The sequence below is a fragment of the Amphibalanus amphitrite genome, unplaced genomic scaffold (assembly GCF_019059575.1).
Source record: "Amphibalanus amphitrite isolate SeventyFive unplaced genomic scaffold, NRLGWU_Aamphi_draft 000312F_arrow, whole genome shotgun sequence".
NCBI classification, from domain to species: domain Eukaryota; kingdom Metazoa; phylum Arthropoda; class Thecostraca; order Balanomorpha; family Balanidae; genus Amphibalanus; species Amphibalanus amphitrite.
In genome coordinates, this window is record NW_024881807.1 from 272,674 (window position 1) to 295,363 (window position 22,690).

At 48.1% G+C, this 22,690-nt stretch overlaps 2 protein-coding genes and 1 long non-coding RNA gene across 5 annotated transcripts in view; 2 read left to right on the forward strand and 1 right to left on the reverse strand.

The window, feature by feature from the left end:
- The window catches only part of LOC122388177 (probable methylmalonate-semialdehyde dehydrogenase [acylating], mitochondrial), a 268,791-nt gene that overhangs the window by 94,477 nt on the left and 151,624 nt on the right, over positions 1–22,690 (forward strand). The window lies entirely within an intron of this gene.
- On the forward strand, positions 4,842–9,537 carry LOC122388178. Of its 2 annotated transcripts, XM_043379032.1 has the most exons (3): positions 5,188–5,245; positions 6,874–6,975; positions 7,188–9,537. In XM_043379032.1, exon 3 carries the CDS (start codon positions 7,264–7,266, stop codon positions 8,644–8,646), a length of 1,383 nt encoding a protein of 460 aa, XP_043234967.1. In that variant the 5' UTR covers positions 5,188–5,245; positions 6,874–6,975; positions 7,188–7,263; the 3' UTR covers positions 8,647–9,537. The 2 variants fall into 2 exon arrangements, with proteins under 2 accessions (XP_043234966.1, XP_043234967.1); XM_043379031.1 differs by lacking the exon at positions 6,874–6,975 and having other exon boundaries at positions 4,842–5,245.
- Positions 16,808–18,044, reverse strand: LOC122388181. The gene is made up of 3 exons (XR_006257749.1): positions 17,959–18,044; positions 17,452–17,652; positions 16,808–17,269 (listed from the first exon to the last, which is right to left on the reverse strand). It is a non-coding gene; the product is annotated as an uncharacterized LOC122388181 (long non-coding RNA).

The following is a 22,690-nucleotide window of genomic DNA, read 5'->3' on the forward strand; positions in this document are numbered from 1 at the left end:
CCTGGCTTCTAAGCACCTTATGATGCCTGCCTTCATGGCCTTAGGGTGGTTTGAGTCATACTTCATGTAGACGTTTGAAGCTGTTGCCTTTCTGTAAACTGATGTACTCAGCTGTCCATTTGATCTCGATACCATTGTGTCCAAAAATGGCAGTTGATTGTTCACTTCCCGTTCCAATGTAAATTGAATGCTCGGACAAAAACTATTCAAGCGCGCATGAAACTCTTGGAGAGCTTCTTCCCCATGAGGCCACAGTATGAACGTATCATCAACGTAACGCCTCCACACTGAAGGTTTTAAAGGCGTCGAATTTAGGACAGTTTCTTCCAAATGCTCCATATAGGCATTCGCCAGTACGACCGAGAGGCTAAGCCCCATTGGTGCGCCCTCCTTTTGCTCGAAAAATGAGCCTTGGCACATAAAGTAGCGGCACTCCAGACAGGCTAACATGAGCTTGCGTATTTCTTCTACTCCTAGCTCGCTCCTCTCGAATAAAGTGTCATCATCATTGAGCTTGTCACAGATGACGTTCACAGCTTCCAGCACTGGTACCTTCGTGAAGAGCGAGACGACGTCAAAGCTGACCATCTCATCCGATTCATTGAGCTTCAACTGCTGGGCTTCTTGGGCAAATGAGCCCGAATTGGGTACCGTGTGCTCCGTTTTTCCCAAAACAGGGCTGATGATCTTTGTCAGATGAGCAGATGTGTCGTATGCTGGGGATCCAATCATTGAAGTAATGGGCCTCAAAGGAGTTCCTTCTTTGTGGATCTTTGGAAGACCATACAGTCGGGGGGCTGACGAGTGGTTCGGTTTTAGTTTCTTGGCCAGCTCTCCAGACATCTTTCCCTGTTTGTAAATATCATCTACTGCTTTTTTCATCCGTCTCTCCATCTTCGCCGTGGGATCCCTATCAACACGAACATAAGCTGGATCTTCAAGAAGCAGGGATATTTTTTCTTTGTAGTCTTCCGCGGATAGGACAACAGTCGTATTTCCTTTGTCCGCTGGAAGGATCTTTATATCAGACCGCCTGGAAAGATCGTTTAAAGCTTTACGTTCCCCCGCAGTTAAGTTGTCTTTCACTTCGTGACCCTTGGCCTTGGTAAGTATGGCGCTCACTTTGGATCGGATAACATTTGCATCTCTTTCTGTGACCTGAGAGAGGGCGGCTTCGACAGAGCAGATGATCTCCTTTTCAGGAACCTTTCTGGGTGCGGGAGCGAAACCCAGTCCTTTCTCTAGAACTCTAAGCTCATCTTGAGTTAACTCCTTGCCACTCCTGTTCTCCACCGCTGCAGTGATAACTGTGTCAACCCGCGAGGTCTGTCTTTCCTTGGCTGCTAAAAGAGCGTCAAATTTCTTGCGGTGAGTTTGCGGTGAGTTTTCTTGCGGTGAGTTGCGGCGTTTTTGAAGCCACCAAAAGGACTCACCGCAAGAAATTTGACGCTCTTTTAGCAGCCAAGGAAAGACAGACCTCGCGGGTTGACACAGTTATCACTGCAGCGGTGGAGAACAGGAGTGGCAAGGAGTTAACTCAAGATGAGCTTAGAGTTCTAGAGAAAGGACTGGGTTTCGCTCCCGCACCCAGAAAGGTTCCTGAAAAGGAGATCATCTGCTCTGTCGAAGCCGCCCTCTCTCAGGTCACAGAAAGAGATGCAAATGTTATCCGATCCAAAGTGAGCGCCATACTTACCAAGGCCAAGGGTCACGAAGTGAAAGACAACTTAACTGCGGGGGAACGTAAAGCTTTAAACGATCTTTCCAGGCGGTCTGATATAAAGATCCTTCCAGCGGACAAAGGAAATACGACTGTTGTCCTATCCGCGGAAGACTACAAAGAAAAAATATCCCTGCTTCTTGAAGATCCAGCTTATGTTCGTGTTGATAGGGATCCCACGGCGAAGATGGAGAGACGGATGAAAAAAGCAGTAGATGATATTTACAAACAGGGAAAGATGTCTGGAGAGCTGGCCAAGAAACTAAAACCGAACCACTCGTCAGCCCCCCGACTGTATGGTCTTCCAAAGATCCACAAAGAAGGAACTCCTTTGAGGCCCATTACTTCAATGATTGGATCCCCAGCATACGACACATCTGCTCATCTGACAAAGGTCATCAGCCCTGTTTTGGGAAAAACGGAGCACACGGTACCCAATTCGGGCTCATTTGCCCAAGAAGCCCAGCAGTTGAAGCTCAATGAATCGGATGAGATGGTCAGCTTTGACGTCGTCTCGCTCTTCACGAAGGTACCAGTGCTGGAAGCTGTGAACGTCATCTGTGACAAGCTCAATGATGATGACACTTTATTCGAGAGGAGCGAGCTAGGAGTAGAAGAAATACGCAAGCTCATGTTAGCCTGTCTGGAGTGCCGCTACTTTATGTGCCAAGGCTCATTTTTCGAGCAAAAGGAGGGCGCACCAATGGGGCTTAGCCTCTCGGTCGTACTGGCGAATGCCTATATGGAGCATTTGGAAGAAACTGTCCTAAATTCGACGCCTTTAAAACCTTCAGTGTGGAGGCGTTACGTTGATGATACGTTCATACTGTGGCCTCATGGGGAAGAAGCTCTCCAAGAGTTTCATGCGCGCTTGAATAGTTTTTGTCCGAGCATTCAATTTACATTGGAACGGGAAGTGAACAATCAACTGCCATTTTTGGACACAATGGTATCGAGATCAAATGGACAGCTGAGTACATCAGTTTACAGAAAGGCAACAGCTTCAAACGTCTACATGAAGTATGACTCAAACCACCCTAAGGCCATGAAGGCAGGCATCATAAGGTGCTTAGAAGCCAGGGCTAGACGAGTCTGCAGTAGCTCGTCCAGTCTGAAAGAGGAAAAGAGTAGAATCAAAGAAATCTTCACGGCGAATGGGTACCCGGAACGGTTTATCATGAAGGCCACCAAACGCCGGGACGCCCGTAGGAATATCCAGGATTCTACCGGTACAAGGAAAGCATTTGCGGCGGTGCCCTACGTACCAGGCGTCAGCGAAAAGATAGCGAAACTGCTCAGAGCGCAAAGAGTTGTCGTGGCCCACAAGTCAAAGCGGCTGAAAGACCACTTGGTAAGAGTCAAAGACCCTGTGTCGGGAGAAAAGAAAAAGGGGGCAATTTACCAGATCCGGTGCTCGTGCGGCGCGAGCTACGTCGGGGAGACCGGAAGGCCAAAAAGTGATCGTATGAAGGAACATGTCGCCGATATGAAGCACGGACGACGTGAGACTTCTGCCACCGCCAGACATTTTGAGGCATGTGGAGGTGATATAAACCCGTTTGAGGCAGCAACTCTGGCCATCGAAAGCCACTGGAAGAAAAGGAAAATCCGTGAGGCCATTGAGATCAGACAGTCACGCCCTTCGATAAACATCGACAGCGGGGGCGTTCATTTGAGCCCCATATGGGACGTCGTTTTGAAGTAGTCGCATCATGCGGTTTATCAGTTTTTCGGAAAAATCATAGTTTGTGCCAATCAAATCACACGAGGATGCTATGTGTGACCTGTTGGATGAAGTGAGTAGGGCAACACCTTTTTTTCTACTTTTGTGGTGTCAGATGTGGTAGGTACGGTGCCCCCGTAATTAGTGACGTTAGTTGTCTTAACGCGAATCCATAGGTAGTGTCAGTGTTTAACAGTATACAAAATGAGCCTGTTCTACTTTCGTGAGTGTGTGTCATTTAACCCTATTCCTGGCGGGCTCCGCCGGGACAAGAAACTGGCGGGGGGGGGCCGATTCGGCCCCCCCTGAGATCTCGAGAACGAAGCAAGATAGCGACAAGCGGTAAACGGCATCGGATACGCACGGCCAAGATCTACAATTTTTACAAAGGTCATTTTCAGGTCAGGTCAAAGATGACGTCACAGGGGTCGAAAAAGTCAAAATGGCGGCACTAGATATGGAGAGAGTTTTTCTCGAATAACTTTCGAATTAGTCAAGATAGGAACAAACTAAGGGCATCATCGTGATCCTCTCGTCAATCCGCATCGAATGATATATATGTTGACCTCGAAAGGTCAAGGTCAAAGGTTGACCTCAGGTCACGTGACCTCGAGGTCATCATGTATATCATTCGATGCGTCTTGACGAGCTGAACACAATGAGACCATCCACGCGTCTGTATCTTGTTCCTGTACGGAGTTATTGGCCAAAAACCTTTGGTGACCTTTGATGACGTCACATGACCTCACAGCTGCCCAACAGCAAAACAGACCTCAAGGTAGTGAAGGTTGATCGTATATGAAGTCATGTATGGTATATGGGGCCATTCCGACCCGTTTTAGTGGTAAAAACAGGGAGTTGATTTTTCCCCCATTGACTTATAATGGGGAGGTCGCGAAATTGACCTGACCTTAGGTCACCGATATCAAAATTCCGAGATATACAAATTGCACATACTGGTACCCTAACTAAACCCTGAAGAGAAGAAATCGATCGGTCAAAAACTCTAGCTCTGGCGTGATTGCAAACTTTTCTGAGGTAGCGTCACCAAACCGCCTCTGGTGACCTGACCTGAGGTCAGATCAACTCAAAATTTTCAGACATGTTGCGTAGAAGCCTTTTAGGAAAAGTCAGAAAATTTGAGCTTCCTAGCTCAACGCGTTTGGGAGATATAACCAAAAAACCTCAGGGGGGGGGCTCCTGAGGCCCCCCCCCCGCCAGGAATAGGGTTAAATTATCTTAATTTTTCATTGTATTTTGCCAGATAGGATATTAATTTTTGACTTAATGGAAGTTCTTGTGATGTCGACCACGTGAAAAACAAGGATTACTTTGCTGATGTGAAACTTGCATCCTTTGCACTGTCTGCATCGTTTATTATTCCATGTAATTTCGCATTGAAAAAGGCTCCTCAATGGGGGTCGAAATATTTGCCATCATTTAAATAAAAAATACATTTACTCTTGAGACTCTGAAAAGTAATACCATTAGTGTAAATGCTGTTCAGATTCCTATTCATCACGTAGTAACCTAGCAACGAGTCACACTTCTTTTGTTTTTAAGAGTAGATTGGCTAATATGGGGATGTCCGTGGTCTTCACCCCTCACTTTCAAACACCTTTGCTTATCGCGCGCGCATGTCGTCTGCTAGACCCCTGGCCCGGCCCGCATTCAAGAAACGAAATTGTATAAGGGCCTCAGGTGTCTTCTTATCTGTGGCAAGTGCAATTTAAAATGAAGAGACAGAAGAGGCAGTCAACACTCAACTTCTTTCTCAAAAAGAAGAAATCGGAAGATGAGAGGTAATTGTATTTTATTTTTGTATACGTCTGCTGTAAAGTAAATTTGCCCTGGGGAGGCCGATAAGGGAAACTGGGCCCGGAACGTTCGCAAAGTTGATGGGACACTGGGGCAGGCCAAATACGAGACCGACGTAGGGGTGAGGGGAGCAGTCTGGCTCAGGGAAAAGTCCCTTATCATCTGCGTTAATGATTGGATTGAATTCCTGACATGGCATTGACAATTGACATGTGGCTGTCACTTCCTGATCCCTTCGAACATGGTGAGAGACTTCGAGTGCCAGTTAACACTTGGTTCACAGGTCAGGATATATGCAGTGCTTATACCGCACATAACCAGCTAACTCGTCTCAAAAGCTATTTCTTTCTGTGTAACGCCAGGGGGCAGCAGTGTCCGAGAATTGAGTTTTGGCTTGGGTGTCTAAAAGGAAAACCACCAAAAAGGGTTTAGAGAGTGGTAAACTGCTGGTTGTGAACACATTTAAAACTGAAAAGTGAGAAAGGACCAAAAGTATGCATTTTTGTTCTAGAATTTAAGAATGTATAGTGTTTAACCAAGCATCCACACAACTGCCCTTTCTAGGTGAAAATGTATTTAGGTTTTATTTGATAGGAGTGGAAAATCACTAAAAAAAATGGCTGTGAGTGTGAAAAATTTCATTTTGATGTCGTTTCCCACCTAGATAGACAAATTTGGGGACACCGTCAGGGGCAGCGCATAGTGGCTTAGGAACAGGGAGTAGCATTACCCCTCTTTTCAGCCAAATGTTTTGGGAAAATCATAATTTTTGTTTCAAAAGCAAAACTAGAACAACAAATGGGTCAGAAAGTAAATAAAATCACAAAACTGCCAATAACTTTCATAGGAGTGTTGAAGCTCCTACAAAGTAACCTGACATAAAAGTAGCCTTGCCCCGCCCCCCTCCCCCTCTCCGTGATGTTCATACACCCATGGGGCATCTGGGGGACAGCATGGCTTATGTTCACAAATGTCACAAAGTTGGGGTCCAATGCCACCTGTGCTTTGCTTTATACTCCCTAGTTCCCACATCCTTGGCTGGCTTATGGCTCAGGGCAAAGGCTAGAAAGTTAATCTTTGGTGGTATTTTGTGAACCAGGGAATTTTGTCTTCCAGATTTGTGACTGAAAAGAGCTGATTTTTTGTAGTCTGTTATTTAACTTGTGAGCTGTCATTCACGTGTACCACTCACGATCCTGGCGCCCTCTGGTCAGCTATAGTTTTATCTTCTTCCGATAGGTGTCGGGTCAGTACAGCCTGCGACGGGTTGCGGGCGGCTCGGACGGGAACGTGCGGCCAGCCGGGATGCAGGGACGTAACCAGTGGGGGGGGGGGGGGGCACTGGGGCCATTGTCCCACCTGAGTGCTTGAGCTTAAACTAGAGAGAAATCTTAAAAAATGCTATTAAAGAAAGACGACAGTTTTCATCTCAGCAATTCCTTTCTTAAAATTGTACAAAAAATGACTATTGATGGGCATATGTGGTCCGTGGTCGTGACTCTCATTTGACCTACTCGGATTTGGTTTGTTCCCTCCCCTCCCCCCTGATCAAAATCCTGGCTACGTGCCTGCCGGGATGTGGTGCGTTTGTGCGTCGTGCGTGCGGCTACAGACGAGCTACCGTGCCGAAAGCTTCAGAGAAACAGCTCAACCACGCAAAATGATATCATCCTAGAAGTGAAACATTGTTGCGTCTATTTCCGACCGAAAAAAGGTACAGAGCAAGTCTAAGCAAAATGTTTAGGGATAGCTTCAGGTTTTTCCTATCCTGTTTGAGGTATCAAACTCTTTACTTCATTGTTTCTCTGCCTGTTTTTGTCCAGTCGAGAGGGCACGTTGAATGCTCTAATTTCCTGTCCACTCATCACGACTCATCCTTCCCTTCCCTTCCAAACCTCACGCCTGTGTTCTATATGCGTTCCTCAGTTCACCTGCCATCCGGCCATCCTATCCGGATGTCTTTAAGACACTTCGCCCCCTCACTGAAGGCGCTGAACTGCGAATGTCTGGCGTTAACCTGGCCCGCGTCATCACCGCAGTGCTGAACGACCTGAGGCTGGACAGGGCGGCCATGGTAGCGCAATGCTACGACGGAGCGGCCTGCATGGCCAGCGAGCGTGTCGGAGTGGCCGCTCAGATGCGGTGCGACTCGCCGCTGGCGCACTACTTTCATTGCGCTGTCCACGCCTTGAACCTGGCGACGTCCCAACTGACCAAGGTGGACATCATCAGGAACGCTCTTGGATCTTTGGAGACGGTGGTCACCTTCCTGACAGGCGGTGCGAAGCGCGAGGAGCTGCTGCGCACTGCCCAGAAAGAGGCACTCGGCGATGGGGAGAAGCGAAAGCTCCTCAAGCTGTGCCAGACGCGCTTCGTGGAGCGACACGTCGCCGTGGAGCGTTTCTGGGAGGAGCTTCCCGCTGTCTGCCTGGCCCTGGAGCTGATGGCTGAGTGGCAGGACCGACGCACCAGCTCTCAGGCAGCTAACCTTCTGACTGCAGTAACCCAGGGAGAGTTCCTGGTGGGAGTGGCAGTGGCCCGGAAGCTGTCTGGCGTTCTTCGCCCGCTCTCCACAGCACTGCAGGAGAGAGGGATGGACCTGGTGCGGTGCCTCAGTCTGGTGGACTCCACCGTCACCGTCCTTCAGGACATGCGCACTAACTCCGACACCGAGTTTGAAAATCTGATGGTGGACGCCACGGCCATGGCGGCAAAATTCAAGATAGAGATAAAGAAGCCGCGGCTTCCAAGCAGGGCCGCCCACAGGAGCACAGCAGCTGCCGATCAAACTCCTGAAGCCTACTACCGAGCGAACACCTTCGTGCCCGCCCTAGATGCCGTCATCTCAAACATCAGGGACCGCTTTGGCGTGCACCAGAGGACGGCGTTCCTACTTAGCCGACTCCTACCGAAGAATGTGAGCGACTCCACCTGGGAGCAGCTGGAGCCTGTCTTCAGGCAGTATGCCAGCCTGATCGGAACCTGCACGGAACAGCTCTGGTCTGAGCTCCGTGTCTTGGCGGCCATGTGGTCGAACCGGCCGAAGACGGAGCCGGAGGTGCCGCTGACTGCCATCGGCACGCTGAACGAGTGCAGCCAGTGCACCTTCCCAGCCATTCACCGACTGCTGCGGGTGCTGGCCGTGCTGCCGGCGACGACTGCGGAGGCCGAGCGCCTCTTCTCAAAGGTCACGCGAACGCTGACTGCGCTACGGTCCACGATGACGGAAGATCGGCTGGAGGCCTTGGTTCTCCTCCAAGTCCACAGGGACAGGCTGCCGTCGACTGGCCAGGTGGTGGACCGCTTCGCCGCCTGCGGATCTCGCCGGCTTGACTGTCGGCTGCCGCTGATCTCGCCAGCTGCCGCTCCCGCCGCCCGCCGCTGATCTCGCCGGCTGCCGGCTGCCGCTGATCCCGCCGGTCTCCGATGATGCTGCCGGCTGCCGCTGATCCCGCCGGTCTCCGATGATGCTGCCTGCGCCACTGATGTTGCCGGCTGCCGGAGTCACTGATCCTGCTCCTGATCCCGCTGATCTACCTGCCGTTTACCCACACAAATATAAACAATACAGTTATGTGTGCGTTAAATCCGTTTGTGTTGCTCCATCAAGGAAAATAACGATTTTAATTATTTGAAGGTTAATAGTGAAACCATGCCTTGTTGGTCATGTGCACTTACTTGATTTCTGATACAGAATTAAGTGATGCATTTTGCATGCACTTAAAGGAAACATCGCACCCTTCAACATGGGATTTCAAACTTAACAATCCTATGCGGCATGCCTGAATCTCCCCTCACCCTCAGCCGAATGAGTATCTTTATGTCAAGTCAGTGCAAAGCCGAGCGGAACAGGCTTACATTACAAAAAATGCGCTGTTACGACCGTTTTACGTTCACTAGTTTGAGAGAAACGATAGAAATTTACGGTTTGTCGCAAAAATGCCGCTGTACGTTTTGTATTGTTTTGGTAAAACTGTCGCAAAGTTAGCAAAATAGTTACTGGTTCGAAAAATCATAGGGAACATTGTTCCTACTGTGAAACTTATTCACTTAGCTTTTTAGCAGCTTTGAATGAAAACTTCGAAGGTAGGTCGTTTTCTTTAATGCCATGTTATATTTTCTAGACAGAGGGTGTTAAAACACCTCCCGGCCCACAAAGTTTGCGCCAAGCACCGACCCGGAGTGGGTTAACTGGTCGACAAAAGCAATGTGAAGTGTTTACAAAGTAATATAAGGGCATGGGTCGCGTGGGCTACCATTTTATACTTCTTTTTTTTAATTAAAAAGTTTTTGTCAGGCCTGTGACGGAAAATAAGTGGCCTAAATCCGATGAGAAAGCAGGATTTGGGGGTACCCTATGTTTGGCTACTTGCATGAGTTGCCCCCCCCCCCCAAACGTACGTCTGGATCCGCCAGTGGATACTGGGCAGAGCCCGACCAATGCCCCGCTCGCACCTGGTGCACATCCACCGCCTCTGCACGAGTCAGGTCCCGGCAGCTTCGCTCCCACGAGGCTACGGTACCATCCGCGTGACCAGTCGCTGACCCACTGGGCCCGCCCCGTCCTTGCCACCGCGCGGTACACCGTCAAGGGATCTCGCCCGCTCTGTCCTCTTCTAGTCGGCGAACATGTCTTCATTCAAAATCAGCATGGCTCCCGCCTCCCACCCAGACAAATGGGATCGCTCAGGCGTCATCATGGAAGCCCTGGGGCATGACCAGTACTGCGTGAAGGTGGACGGCACGGGTCGCACCACGAACAGAAATCGCCGATTCCTAAGGGCATTCCAACCGGCGACACTCAGTATCGGACCTCGTGCCCCGGTGACTGGACGCAGACTGGAGGCGCCCAGCAGCCTGTCGACGCCAGTCATCCACCCTCTTGACTCACCCGAGACACGAAGGGTGCAGTCTGAGCCAGAACGTCACACCCAGGACACGCAACTGGCTCCGACTTTGAGCCCATGCTCAGATCCAGTGGTAACGGATGCACAGCGTCCACCAGGGAATGCTGAACTCCCACCAGCTGACACCGTTCGGATCCCACCGGGACCACGGCGCTCCGCACGCAACTTCAAGCCCGCAAAGTTCTACGAGCCTGAGACAGGATGCTGGAGGGAGCGCACCGGGTAGCTGCTACCTTGGGAGCTGCTACAGTTTGGTTAAATCGTTCAGGCTGTTGAGTTCGTTCATTACCAAGCCACTTTTGACTTGACACTAACGAACTGGGGGGATGCAGAGATGCTACCTGAGCGGTACTTATGTAAATGGAGCACGTGCTCATTACTGAGCAGTGCTAATTAGTTTAGGTGCCATACTATTGTTACTAACAGGCATTTAAAGGGACCCTCCCACCTTCAAAAAAGTCAATGAATTGGCATGAAAGTGATGTCGCTCGGTTAAGAAAGAGCGAAAGCCAATATCTACCAAATTTCATCGAAAATTATTCACCGGTTTTCAAGATATTAGACTTTTACTTTTGTTTACTTTTTGGGATCTCCGCTGTTCCTAGCGACTTTATTAAAAAATGCGGCATTTGTTACGCGCAAAGCAGCATATACCACCGCGTGCTACAAAACGTTTTAGTCAAACATTTAAAAATCGTTAGATATCTGCGATGATGTCACACATTCAGAGGGGTATTCCTATGCATTAGCCCCTCTGAATCAAAATGCTGCAATTTTGATATTCAATATTTCCGATTTAAGGCATTTCTCGATGTTGTGAGTGCCGAAACCGGTAATTGTGAGCCAGGGACCCCATTTTGGCTATCTCAACTCAAATCTAATGTTAAGGTGGGAGGGTCCCTTTAAGATGATTTGGTCATCGTCCTAATACATGTTTTACGAACGAGGATTTCCTACACTTACGAGGCACACTGATAGATGGGGCATTCCACGATAGATCGTACCAGGCCCGTCACCCTCATCTCTCAGATTTTAATGAAAATCGGTCTTAGGGGTAATCATAGGCCCCAAAGACGCCTGGCAAAATATCAGACTTCTCAGATGAAAACTTTTTGAGTTATATTGCATTACATTTTTTTAACTTCGGTTTATAACGGTGAGTTTGATGGCATAACTCAAGAACGGGCTAAGCAACAACAAAGGGTGAACAGCACTAAGCTTGCGATGAATCAAAAATTAATTACGAGCGAGCGAGCGCAGCGAGCGAAGCGAAGTCTTTTCAATATAAGGGAAAAAGCTCAGTATGAGCGGCCCGGCCCGGCCCGGCCCGGCCCGGCCCGGCCTGTAACGCTTTTGAGAGGCTTATATCTCAGCAACCGCTGGACCGATTGCCCTGCGGTCTTTTTTGCTGGGTAGCCCCATCCCTTCTACCCCGTAATTGACTACTTTTGATACATCTCAGTGACCGTCGTGGCACGTGCCACGTGAAAAGTCAAGGGTGTTCAAGCAGTTTTGCAAAAGTAGTGATTTTGAGAGGCCCATATCTCAGCAGCGGCTTGAGCGATTGTCTTGCGGTAATTTTTATAGGGTAGCTGCATCCCTTCTACCAAAGGTCGGATACTCTTGATCTATGTGAGTGACCCCCCAGTGCACGTGCAAAATACAACAATAAGAGGTGTCAAATTTGTTCCCATTTCAATAACTCGGTAATTACTGGGGCGATTTCGCTGAAACTTGGCATACAGGTAGGCACCCACCAGGCAATGCATTCCCATGTGTTGCGGTTAGGGTGCTACTGCACGTGCGCACGTGCAGGGGGCGCTTCCAGATCTCGAGAACGGCTGGGCCGATTGCGCTCAAATTTGGTACACGGTTTGGGACCGGTTAGGAGGGTGCCGTGCAAAAGTCAGTTTTGACCCCGTTTGCACGTGCGCACGTGCAGAATGCCGCTTCCAGATCTCAGGAACGGCTGGGCCGATTGCGTTCAAATTTGGCACACCGCTAGCAACCGGTTAGAAGGGTGCTTTGCACAAGTCCGTTGAAAGTATCCTCTCGCCCTTCCGCACGTGCAGGGCTCACTATCTCGCTCGCTCGTCCTTCGCCCAAAAGGCGTTTTACTGGTATTACTTTTTAAAAATTCCAGGGGAAATTTTTTTGTCGAACAAAAATCTAAATTTTTTTCATTAATCTCTAATGACTTTTGGGACCAAAATTTTTCACATTTTAATTTCTTTCAAAATAAACTTCATGTCATTGCAAATCGACGTGCAAAAAATTAGAAAGGTGTTCTTTCTATAAGTTCCTCATTTTCCCGCAAACAAAATGGGTTTCGAGAGGGTCAATACGACCCCAGCACGCCGTTTCGCTTCTAATAGAGCTAGAGCCTCGGTGAAAAAACCAGCGTGTTTGCCGTTACAAGTCGCAGCGATTGGTACCCGGTTTTAAGGTCTCAGGTAGCGTCTGAGGTCAGGTCAAGTGACTGAAGTTACGGGTTCGGTTTTTAGTAAATAACTTCGCAAAAAATGGCCGCAGAGCCGCGATTTTGGCATCATTGTGTTCGTTTAGCTCAGGTGCGTCGAATGATATGCTTTTTGTTTGGGTGAGGTCAACTTAAGTAGTTGACATCGGGTCAACGTCAATTCAGAGCCCCTCAGGTCACGAAGCTGGCCAAAGGATATCATATGGCATATCATTCGATTCGGAAGGTCTTCCCGAGTCCATTGGTGGCTCTCCTGACCAGGGCTGCGGAGTCGATGGATTTTCGGCGACTCCGACTCCGACTCCGACTCCGGCTTTCAAAAAACAGCTCCGACTCCGACTTTGGCCAGAATTGTCGACTCCGACCGACTCCAACCCCCGACTCCGACTCCGCAGACCTAGCAGGGCTGCGGAGTCGACAGATTTTCGGTGACTCCGACTCCGACCCCGGCTCGGGTTTCTAAAATCGACTCCGACTCCGACTCCGACTCCGGTCACAACTGTCGACTCCGACCGACTCCGACTCCGACTCCGACTCCGACTCCGCAGCCCTGCTCCTGACTCTCTAGCTCAATTTCATCGGGAATTATTGACGAAAAACTCGTACGACCCTAGCAACGTCGTAAATGACGTCACGCAAGGTTAACAATGCAAAAGTGAAGCATTGGACTTTGCAAGGAGTGCATGAAATCACGATACCATGTACGTGAGATAGTTTTAGATCATTCTCGGCGCCAAAATAACAGTTTTTTTATATTTCCTCATTGACTTATAACAGTGATGTCACGTGACCGACCTGACCACATGTGACCTTAAAAAATTCCCAGATATACAAGTTGTGAGACCTCTGGAGGACACCATGTCTGCGTCCTGTAACTTTCATCTCGGACAGCTATGGTCATTGGCGTCCAAAACAATGTCAGAACCAAACAGCCTTTTTCACTCTCGCGCTTATAGGAAAGACGGTTGGATGAACCCTCTTTTCATTTTTTCAGATGACTCAGAGTTCAAATGAAAGATCAGTAACCCGTGATGGCACTAGGTAGCTTTACCACGCCATTTGTAAGCTCCCCTCCCGAAATCACTATTCGAAACCGTTATCGTGGAGCAAAATAAATACATTTATAAAAAGAACACCTTCCTAATCTTTTGCATACTTCTTATAATATAGTCTGTTTTTCGTATCTTCTACCTTCACTCAAAGATGTTTTGCCCCTCCAGCACGTTTTTAGGGTATAGTTTTCAAATCTTGACCGCATGGCCCACCACTCATTGCAGGAGTTTGTTGCTCGTGTTAGAGTTCGCCTTCGCTGCGCAGATAAAATCGGAAAAGAAACCTTTAAGCTAGAGTATCGCTTGTATTATCGTTACCACGGTTTATTCGTACTGACTACCGACCTATACACAAGGACGTTTTGCTGTCCATAGGTACTTGCATTGTGCGAAGCGCTCTTGCTAAGAACATTTAAAGAATAGTTTAAAGCTTGCACTTCCTTTTCATTGGGTAAAAGAAACTAAATGTGTTATATGTTCTGCCATATTTGTTTCAAATGCTTAATTTATGTTTTGCTTTATTTACGCTGCGATAAATTTTACACGGACGAATAACAAAATTGTCCTAGCCCACGCCCGCTTGGGGGTCCCCAGGCAGATTTGCTTCATCTTATAGTTTTCCTATCTGCCTCACGCGATCATCCCGAAAGTAAGAAAGATGCGAAGACGCGGGCAAGAATCGATAGCTCTCAACATTTACTTTCAGCAGTATACATATATATCATATAGTTATATAGGTATATACCGCATTTTGCTGAGGTCAATAGTGAAGGCCACTGAAGGTCATAAATTTAAAAAACTCCCGTGCTCAACATGTTTGGACAAATCTGACCAAACCTTGTCAACCGATTGAACTACAGCGCCGTCGAAACATTTTTAGTTCTAGCAGCTAGTCGAAAGCTGCTGGTGATCTTTATCATCTGACATGACTTTTTGACCGCTGGCAATCACCAACGCCTTAGGGCTTATATTATGATACACAAATGCAGGTAATAACAACAATAACACCCACGCATGCATTTTTCGTATATTATATTGCGCTGAAAGCATGACGGAGTTGAACTGTGCCACCACCGTCGGTGTTTCTCCGCGTCTTCAACACTTTTCTTTCTGGACTATCCAAGGAAGTAAGTTCGTTATTCTGGTGATATTCGTTGGTTGTGCTCCTTCTTCACCGCCTTATTTCAGTCACCTAACCCACATTTCTTTTGCTTTGAAACGTTGAAAGAAAACGTTACGATCATTTTGTCTTGTCTGAGACCAAGGCCATTGCCCTTCTTTCTGTTGTTTGAAAACATAATGAAATTAGAAAGGGATAATTATGTCAGAATGAAAATATGATGACACTTTTTATGCAAATGCATTTCACTTGACAAAGAACATTGCGCTTTGATTAACGAGATGGCCAAGGGGACAGACGTTCGATCTTGCGTTCGAGATAAAAATTGACTTTGCAGCGGTGTTGATTTATTTAGATGTTCGCTGGAGCACGTGATTAGAGAGTTTACCGTCTTTGAGTGAAGGTAGAAGATACGAAAAACAGACTATAACAATGAGCCACATATTTTTTAGATAATATAAGAATTAAAAAAAGGTCCAAGAGTCCAAAAATACAAATGAAGGAAGACTCGATGTGTCATATATCAAAAATAGCGTATTTTTCACAATTTCAAGAATACATATTAATCTCTGTTTCATTGCAAGTTCAATGCTATACAGGGTGGACCAAAAAGGATGGAAACATTTTAAACTCGTATAAAACATGTATCATTGCATGCATGTGACTGGGAATGATACCAAACAAGAGAACATTTCGTGGTGGAAATTCATAATGGCATCACTCTCACATGCTTTCTCTCGTTTTCAATCTCTCACAGCAGATGTTCGAAGTGACCACCATCGCGAGACAGGCACAGAGCGACCAGCCTGGCTGCTGACACGATAGCCCGCTTGTATGGCTCACACAGCCTTGCTGATCGCTCTCTTCAGTTCAGAGGCTTTCTGGACCTTCCTTGTAGACCTGGCCCTTGAGATGATCCCACAGTAAAACATCCATAGGGGTCAGGTCGGATGAGCAGGTAGGCCAGTTCCGACTGGCACCGCGAGATATCAGCCGGTCACCGAAGTGGTTTTCGATGCACTTGAGCGTTATTTTTGCGATGTGAGGAGGCTTGCTGGAACCACATAAGGTCTATAGATGAGACTGCCATGCTCGTTTGGACTCGCTCTCAGAACTTCCTCAGCGCCGCCTGGTATGCGCTGTTGATTGACGGTCACGGTGTCGCCGCTCCCTTCCTCGAACCAAAGTGGACCCACGATTCCTTTTCCGCTGAGGGCACACCATTTCGGTGACCTTGCTGCTGTGCAGTGACTTCTTTATCATCTCATCTCAAGGGTCAGGTCTAAAAGGAAGGTCTCTGTGACCTGAAGAGAGCGATCATGCCAAGACTGTGTGAGCCATACCAGCGAACATGTGTCTTCGGGCTACCGCGTCAGCCACCAGACCGGCCGCTCTGTGCCTGTCTCGCGAAGGCGGTATCTTCGAACATTTGCTGTGAGAGACTGAAAACGAGAGAAAGCAGATGAGAATGATGCCGTTATGAATTTCCACGAAATGCACTCTCGTTTGGTACCATTTCCAGTCACCATCGCGACTGTATCCTTAATCATCCCTAGTGAAAAAGTCCTATAGGATTCCTGTAGGATCGTCCTCCATGGATCATGGAGGATTAGTCCTGTATGATTCTTGTGCGAAATTGTTACAAGGATTCATGTAGGACTCCTTCAGGATATCCTACAGGATGTCGTGCAGGAATCCTATAGGATGTCCTACATGAATCCAATAGGATGTCCTACAGGAATCCTATAGGATACCCTACAGGAATCCCATAAGCTGTCCTACAGGAATCCCATAAGCTGTCCTACAGAAATCCTGTAGGTTGTCCTACAGAAATCATGTAGGATGTCCTACAGGAATCCTGTAGGATGTCCTACAGGAATCCTGTATGATGTCCCACAAGAATTATATAGGATGTCCTACAGGAATCCTATAGGATGTCCTACATGAATCCTATAGGATGTCCTACAGGAATCCTATAGGATATCCTACATGAATCCTATAGGATGTCCTACAGGAATCCTATAGGTTGTCCTACATGCGTTCATACAGGGATGCTATAGCAAGTCCCACATGCCGTCATACAGGAATCCTACATAATGCCCTACAGGTGCTCTACATGAAACCTACATGTTGTTATACAGGGTGTCCTACAATACGTATGTCTCACGGATATCAGTCAGTAGCTGAACCAGCCATTCTGCGTGAGCACTTAGCACCCCACTTCAATGACGTAATCACAGTCAGCTATCGGCTTCAACAAAATTCGTAGACTGCGAAATGTATTCCACATAATGCCCATTTTACACTTGGAGGTCACCGTCGGACTAGTTAGGTACATTGCCGGCTCAGGTGCCGGGCGCGTCGCAGTCCGGCGCTGCAGGAGCTTCGTTTCGTCGTTGACTTTCGCTCTGCAGATGACACGCAGTTCCGATTTCTTTAGTTTAAGTTTCCTGTGAAAAAAGATGAAAAAGATGACTCATTCAGATTTAACACCCGTACAACTTTCCCCATCACTAGGGTACAATATAGATACATACGTTATAAAACCACGATGTTTGTAATATTTTATTTTTATTTTTAACAGCCCATTCCTGATGCGGACCGAGTAATTTAAGCGTGCAGTTAAACTTACCGATCATCTCGTTCAGCTTCACTTGGTCCATCGCAGGCCGCGCTGCAACCTCGGCCCCGTTGGCGTTGCTGCGGCCTTAATATTGGCTTCCTGTTCTACTTGCCGCGTAAAATGAAACGGGCCTGTTTTCACGTCGGTGCTTCTGTGTTCCTTCTCATTTTACGTGTGAGTGTGGTTTACTTTGAACGAGTTTGTAGATGACTTTAAAACATGTAAAAATGATTATTTCAGTAAAATAGCGTATAATGTCAAACATTTTGAAGAGAAATTGTCTGGCATTGCGCCGCTTTAGTACCTCATATGTACGTCTAGCCATGAGGACAATGCTCAAAGTTAACAGCTCAAACAGGAGTATTATACCCCCCCCCCCCAGCACAACATTACATTATTGATCATCCAGCTGTTTGGATGGATATGTGATGGTATTTTAGGTGGTCAACTTGATTGAAGTGTGGTCCTGTCTGGAAAATATTATGATAGTAGGTGTTTCAAATAATTGAAGCAAACCTGTGGTTGTCCAGTATGTTCACTTCACGTGCACACCGCACCAAACCTCTCGCCAGACTGACCCCTCTCCGCCGGAATGCGGTAAGGGGGACGCGGCCGCTCGGACAGACCCCCACAGCGAGACGCGCCACCGCCGGCCCGGGACGGCCGAGGGGCTCACCCCCGCCGGACCCGGCCCGGCCCGGGGCGTCCGAGAGCGCCGCGCCGCCGCGCCGCCGCGCCGGCGGGGCCGCCACCGGCGGCGGCGCGGCAGTGCGGAGGACCGTCTCGCAGCGGTCCGGCGCTACCCGTTAACGAACATTTAACAAACGTTATCTTCCGTTAACCACAGCACCGCACAGACTCTGCTCGAACGTTACATTGGCTGATGATCAGCCGGCCGCCCCTCCCACGTTATGTCCATTTCGTACGCCTGAGTAGCAGATCCGCGGTCGACGCGTTCATCTTACATGATAATGCCTAAGTGGACAGGGCATATTTCTATAAGCTTTTATGAAAGGTTCTCCAGGGCCCTTGTGGATAAAATCATTTAAGGTACTGCGAAGGAAAGTCGAACAGTGTCCTGCAGGACCATGAGTCGTACCTATAGGATTCTGCACTCAGTATCCTACAGGATCATAAACGACAGAAACCTATAGAATCCTGCTGGACAAAATCCTACAGGATTGGGTCATACAGGAGAAATCCTACAGGATCCTGTAGGAATAAAATCATGTACGACTTCATCTTAGAGGATCCTGTAGGACATCGGTGTGGGATTCAAATGTCCTTCATGAAAATCCTATAGGATTCTTCAATCCTTCAGAGAAATCCTTAAAATCCTACAGGATCCTGTAGGAGTTCAAGGACTTCAATGCAGTCCTACAGGACTTTTTTACTAGGGATATCTGTCGGAAATGGCGCCTTGTGACAAATGTGGCGCATTGCGGCAAACGCGGCGCATCTCTAGGTACCTGTTGTATGAGCATGCATCCTGGCACCAAATTATTATTATTATTATTATTATTCTTGTATTATGACCTCCATACAACAATGGCTCTTCCGGTCACACAGTAATGATCACAAAGTGCTAAAGTGACAAGCACACATAACATCGCATCTTCATGGCGGCAAAGTTCATGACATTGACGAGCACAATAAACACAAAGTAATCCTAAACCACTTTTTCTCAGTAACTTTTGACAGTACAGGTGACTAGTTTTCAGAGTCACTGAGCCACGACCGCGCTCGTTTTCGGCATCCAGCTGAGGTCCTAGCACCCCTGACCTGCGCTGGAGCCCTGTTCCAGTGAGACACAGCGCGGAAATCAAAGAAACGTCGCGCTTTTTCTGTATGTACGCGCGGGACCTGAAGCAGGCTCGCGCGAGTCGTACGTGTGACTCTCCCGGTAACATCATGACGATAACATAGTCTATCGCGAAGACTCTTTGGCACCTGACAGTTTTGCAAAATTTTATGAACCATCGCCAGGTCACTTTCAATGACAAGTTCATCTAGCCTTGGCCATCCAAGCCTCTGAAGCAAGGGTGAAGCGTGAGCAGATCTCCGAGACCCAGTGACAATCTGTGCACTATGATTCAGCACTTTCTGAATCCGATGACGCTGTGACAGCCCACAACCAGACCACACTGTCATACAGTAAACAATATGCGGCAGTACGAGCATTTCTACGATCATCTTTTTTACACTCTGAGGAAGTTTGCGTGCCATCTTCGAGAGACCACTTAGTGTCGCGTAGCACTTGCGCACAATGACATTGATGTGATTTTGGAATGTAAGATGCTGGTCTATTTCAACCCCTAAAAGCCTAGTGTGTTGAGATGGATGTACCACTGACTCACCAAATTTCAGTTCTAAGTTTGACAAGTCTCTCCGTTGCTGTGAACAAAAGATAAGAACGTCAGTCTTTTTTGGATTGATTCGTAGACTGTTTTCTTGGAATCATTTGTTTGCTTCTTCAAAAGTTTTTTCTACATTTGTCTTGAGACCTTCTAAACATTTTGGTTCACTTTTGTGCAAGAACTGAACATCGTCAGCGTACATGACTATTTTCGAGTTCTCGAAATAAGACACCAAGTCCCTTACCAAGACACCAAGACATTGTACCCTTATCGGACCATATTTGACAAAATTATGGCCATTTTGCAATTTGCGACTCAAAATGGCGCATTGTGACAAATTTGGGGCATTGCAGCAAATGCAGCGCATCTGTACCTTTCGTTCGAGCATGCATCCCGGCACTAAATTGTACCTTTATCGGACCATATTTGACAGAGTTGTGCGATTTGTGGCAAAAATGACACGCTGAGACGCAAATGGCGCATTGCGGCAAACGCAGTGCATTTTTATACTTGTGTTGTAGATAATCTGTCTAATGAAGGACTTTGATGAGGATTAGCCCGCGGATAAACACGAGCGCCTGTAAAAATGAACAAACAGCTGCTGTGATAGCCAGTGGGAAAACGAGGATGTTGAAATAGAAAGTGGAACATGTGTGAATGATAATTTCTAACAAATTTACCGTCAGTACGAAGCAATATCGAACCCATAACAGTGGTGGCAGCGGTGTTAAAAATGTCGGACCATTTGGTTCTGGAGAAGTTTGAGAACGGCAGTGCACAAGATTGGATATCATGGCTGGAGGACTACTGTTTGTTTGGTCAGATGAAGAAGTGGAATACCGACAAACTTGTGACAAACTTGCGTTTCTTTGTTTCTGGTAATGTAAAGGAATGTGTCCGACACGTGTGTGCAGCCTGCCCGGCAGCCACACTCGACTCGATCTCCGCCGAAGTGGTGAAGCTACTGGGAGGGATACCAGATCCCATGGTGGCCAAATCAGGCATGATGCGCGCATAGTGGAACATAACTATGAGCCGGGCAGCCGCGTTCTCAAACGTGCGAATCGTTCAATTTGCCGACGACACTCAGATCTGGACGACCGGTAAAAAGCAGGATCTACCGCTGCTAATTAGCAGGATTGAAAGTGCTCTCCACTGTATGTTTAACTGGTTTTGTGACCACGGGATGAAAGTTAACGCTGAAAAAACAGAGTTCATGATTTTCGGTTCACGTCAAATGCTCAGCGATGTCCCCTGCGATATCAAAGTAAATTTCGTTGGCTCCACCGTTACCTGCTCAAACCAGGCGCGAAATTTGGGTGTGATTTTTGACAGGAACATGACCTACCAGCCCCATGTAGACCAGCTCGTTCCGAAGTGCACCGGTATATTGATTGCCTTGAACCAAGCGAAGCATGTTATCCCCACTGGCACCCTGAGAACACTGATCACTGCGCTTGTCTTTTCGATCGTCCGGTATTGCATATCTGTATACGGTAGTTAGCTGCAACAAATCTCAGATTCATAGAGTTCAGAAGTTGGTCAACTTTGCTGCCCGTGTATTGAGTGGACGGCGTAAACACCAGCGCGTCTCAGATGTCATCAACGATGTTGGCTGGCTAACCGCGCGCGAGCTGTACCTGTACCACCGCATCATCGCTGTGCACCGACTCGTGACGCTACAGTTGCCCGCGCCGCTGGTTCGTACCATCGCGTCGGCCGGCCCGCTGGTCAGCGGCACCGGCACCAGACGCGGGGTGCCGACCGCCTCACTTTGCCGCGTATCTGTACCGAGGCGGGCCGCAGGCGACTCTGCTACAGTGGTGTAACGGCGTACAATGACGTGCTTGCGTCGCGGGGCACTGTCAGCAGAGGGAGCGTCATTACCTATCTGTACAGGGCGCGGTGATAGGCAATCTTTTGTGATCGAACCGGCTGATTGCGGCATAACTTATTTACTGGTGTGTGTGTGTGTGTGTACATGTGCTAATGTTTATGCGAATCAAAACTACTTCCATTGTCCATTGAGCCATCTGACGTGCGAGTATGAAAAGCCCCAGTGTACTGTGGATTATTCGTGAATACACATCTGTATCTGTATCTGCGTCTGGCTCAGGCAAAATGCGGTACAGGGTGGAGACGTGAGAAAGTTGTCCCCTCGCTGGAAGGGACCCTACCGCGTGATAGCGAAACGTCGAAACTGGACATATCTCATTGCAGGTGAAGGAGAGGCGACGGAAATGACGGTCCACCACAACCGCTTAAAACCGCATCACCCAAGCACGGGAAACTCACCCACTGGGGCCGCCTGTTTACCCCACTCGCATTTGGCGACGCCGTCAACGCTCGTCGCCTCATCAGTTCGGCCCAGTCCCACAGAACCGAGACCGAAAAGAGACCCGAGACCGAGACCGGGCCTGATCCCCAGTCAGCTGACAAACACGTAAGGCCACATGGCGACAAAACGCCGCGGCAAGACAAGTCCTCTGGGCAGCAGGACCTGGTCACTCAGGCGACTCCAAATGTGCCAAAGTCGATAATCACGAGAGCGGGTCGAACTGTCAGACACCCCATTAGGTACCACTAGTCATTAAGACCTCATATGAGATGATTCGGCTTGAAGTGGATATGGTATTGTTATGTGAAACGTAATCTCCATCCTGTTTTATGTGGTGATGTATGACAGAAGTGGCGTGTACATTTTGTGTTCATAGGTAATGCTTATGGTTTGAAGTGTTCATTGCTCATGTATGAATGTACATATGTGTAAAGTGCCAAAGTGTACCGTCTTACCTGGTGCATCAATGTCCGCGGGCCATGCAGAGGTTGATCAGTTTCCGGGGCGGAAACTTTGTCTGTGGGGGATATTGTTGTAGACAGGGTTGTATACC

Bases quoted from the DNA above. Each gene is read 5' to 3' on its own strand.
- LOC122388178 (XM_043379031.1), top strand. From the start codon at position 5,178: ATGAAGAGACAGAAGAGGCAGTCAACACTCAACTTCTTTCTCAAAAAG. The intron at 5,246-7,187 runs GTAATTGTATTT...TGCGTTCCTCAG, and splicing joins AAGAAATCGGAAGATGAGAG to TTCACCTGCCATCCGGCCAT.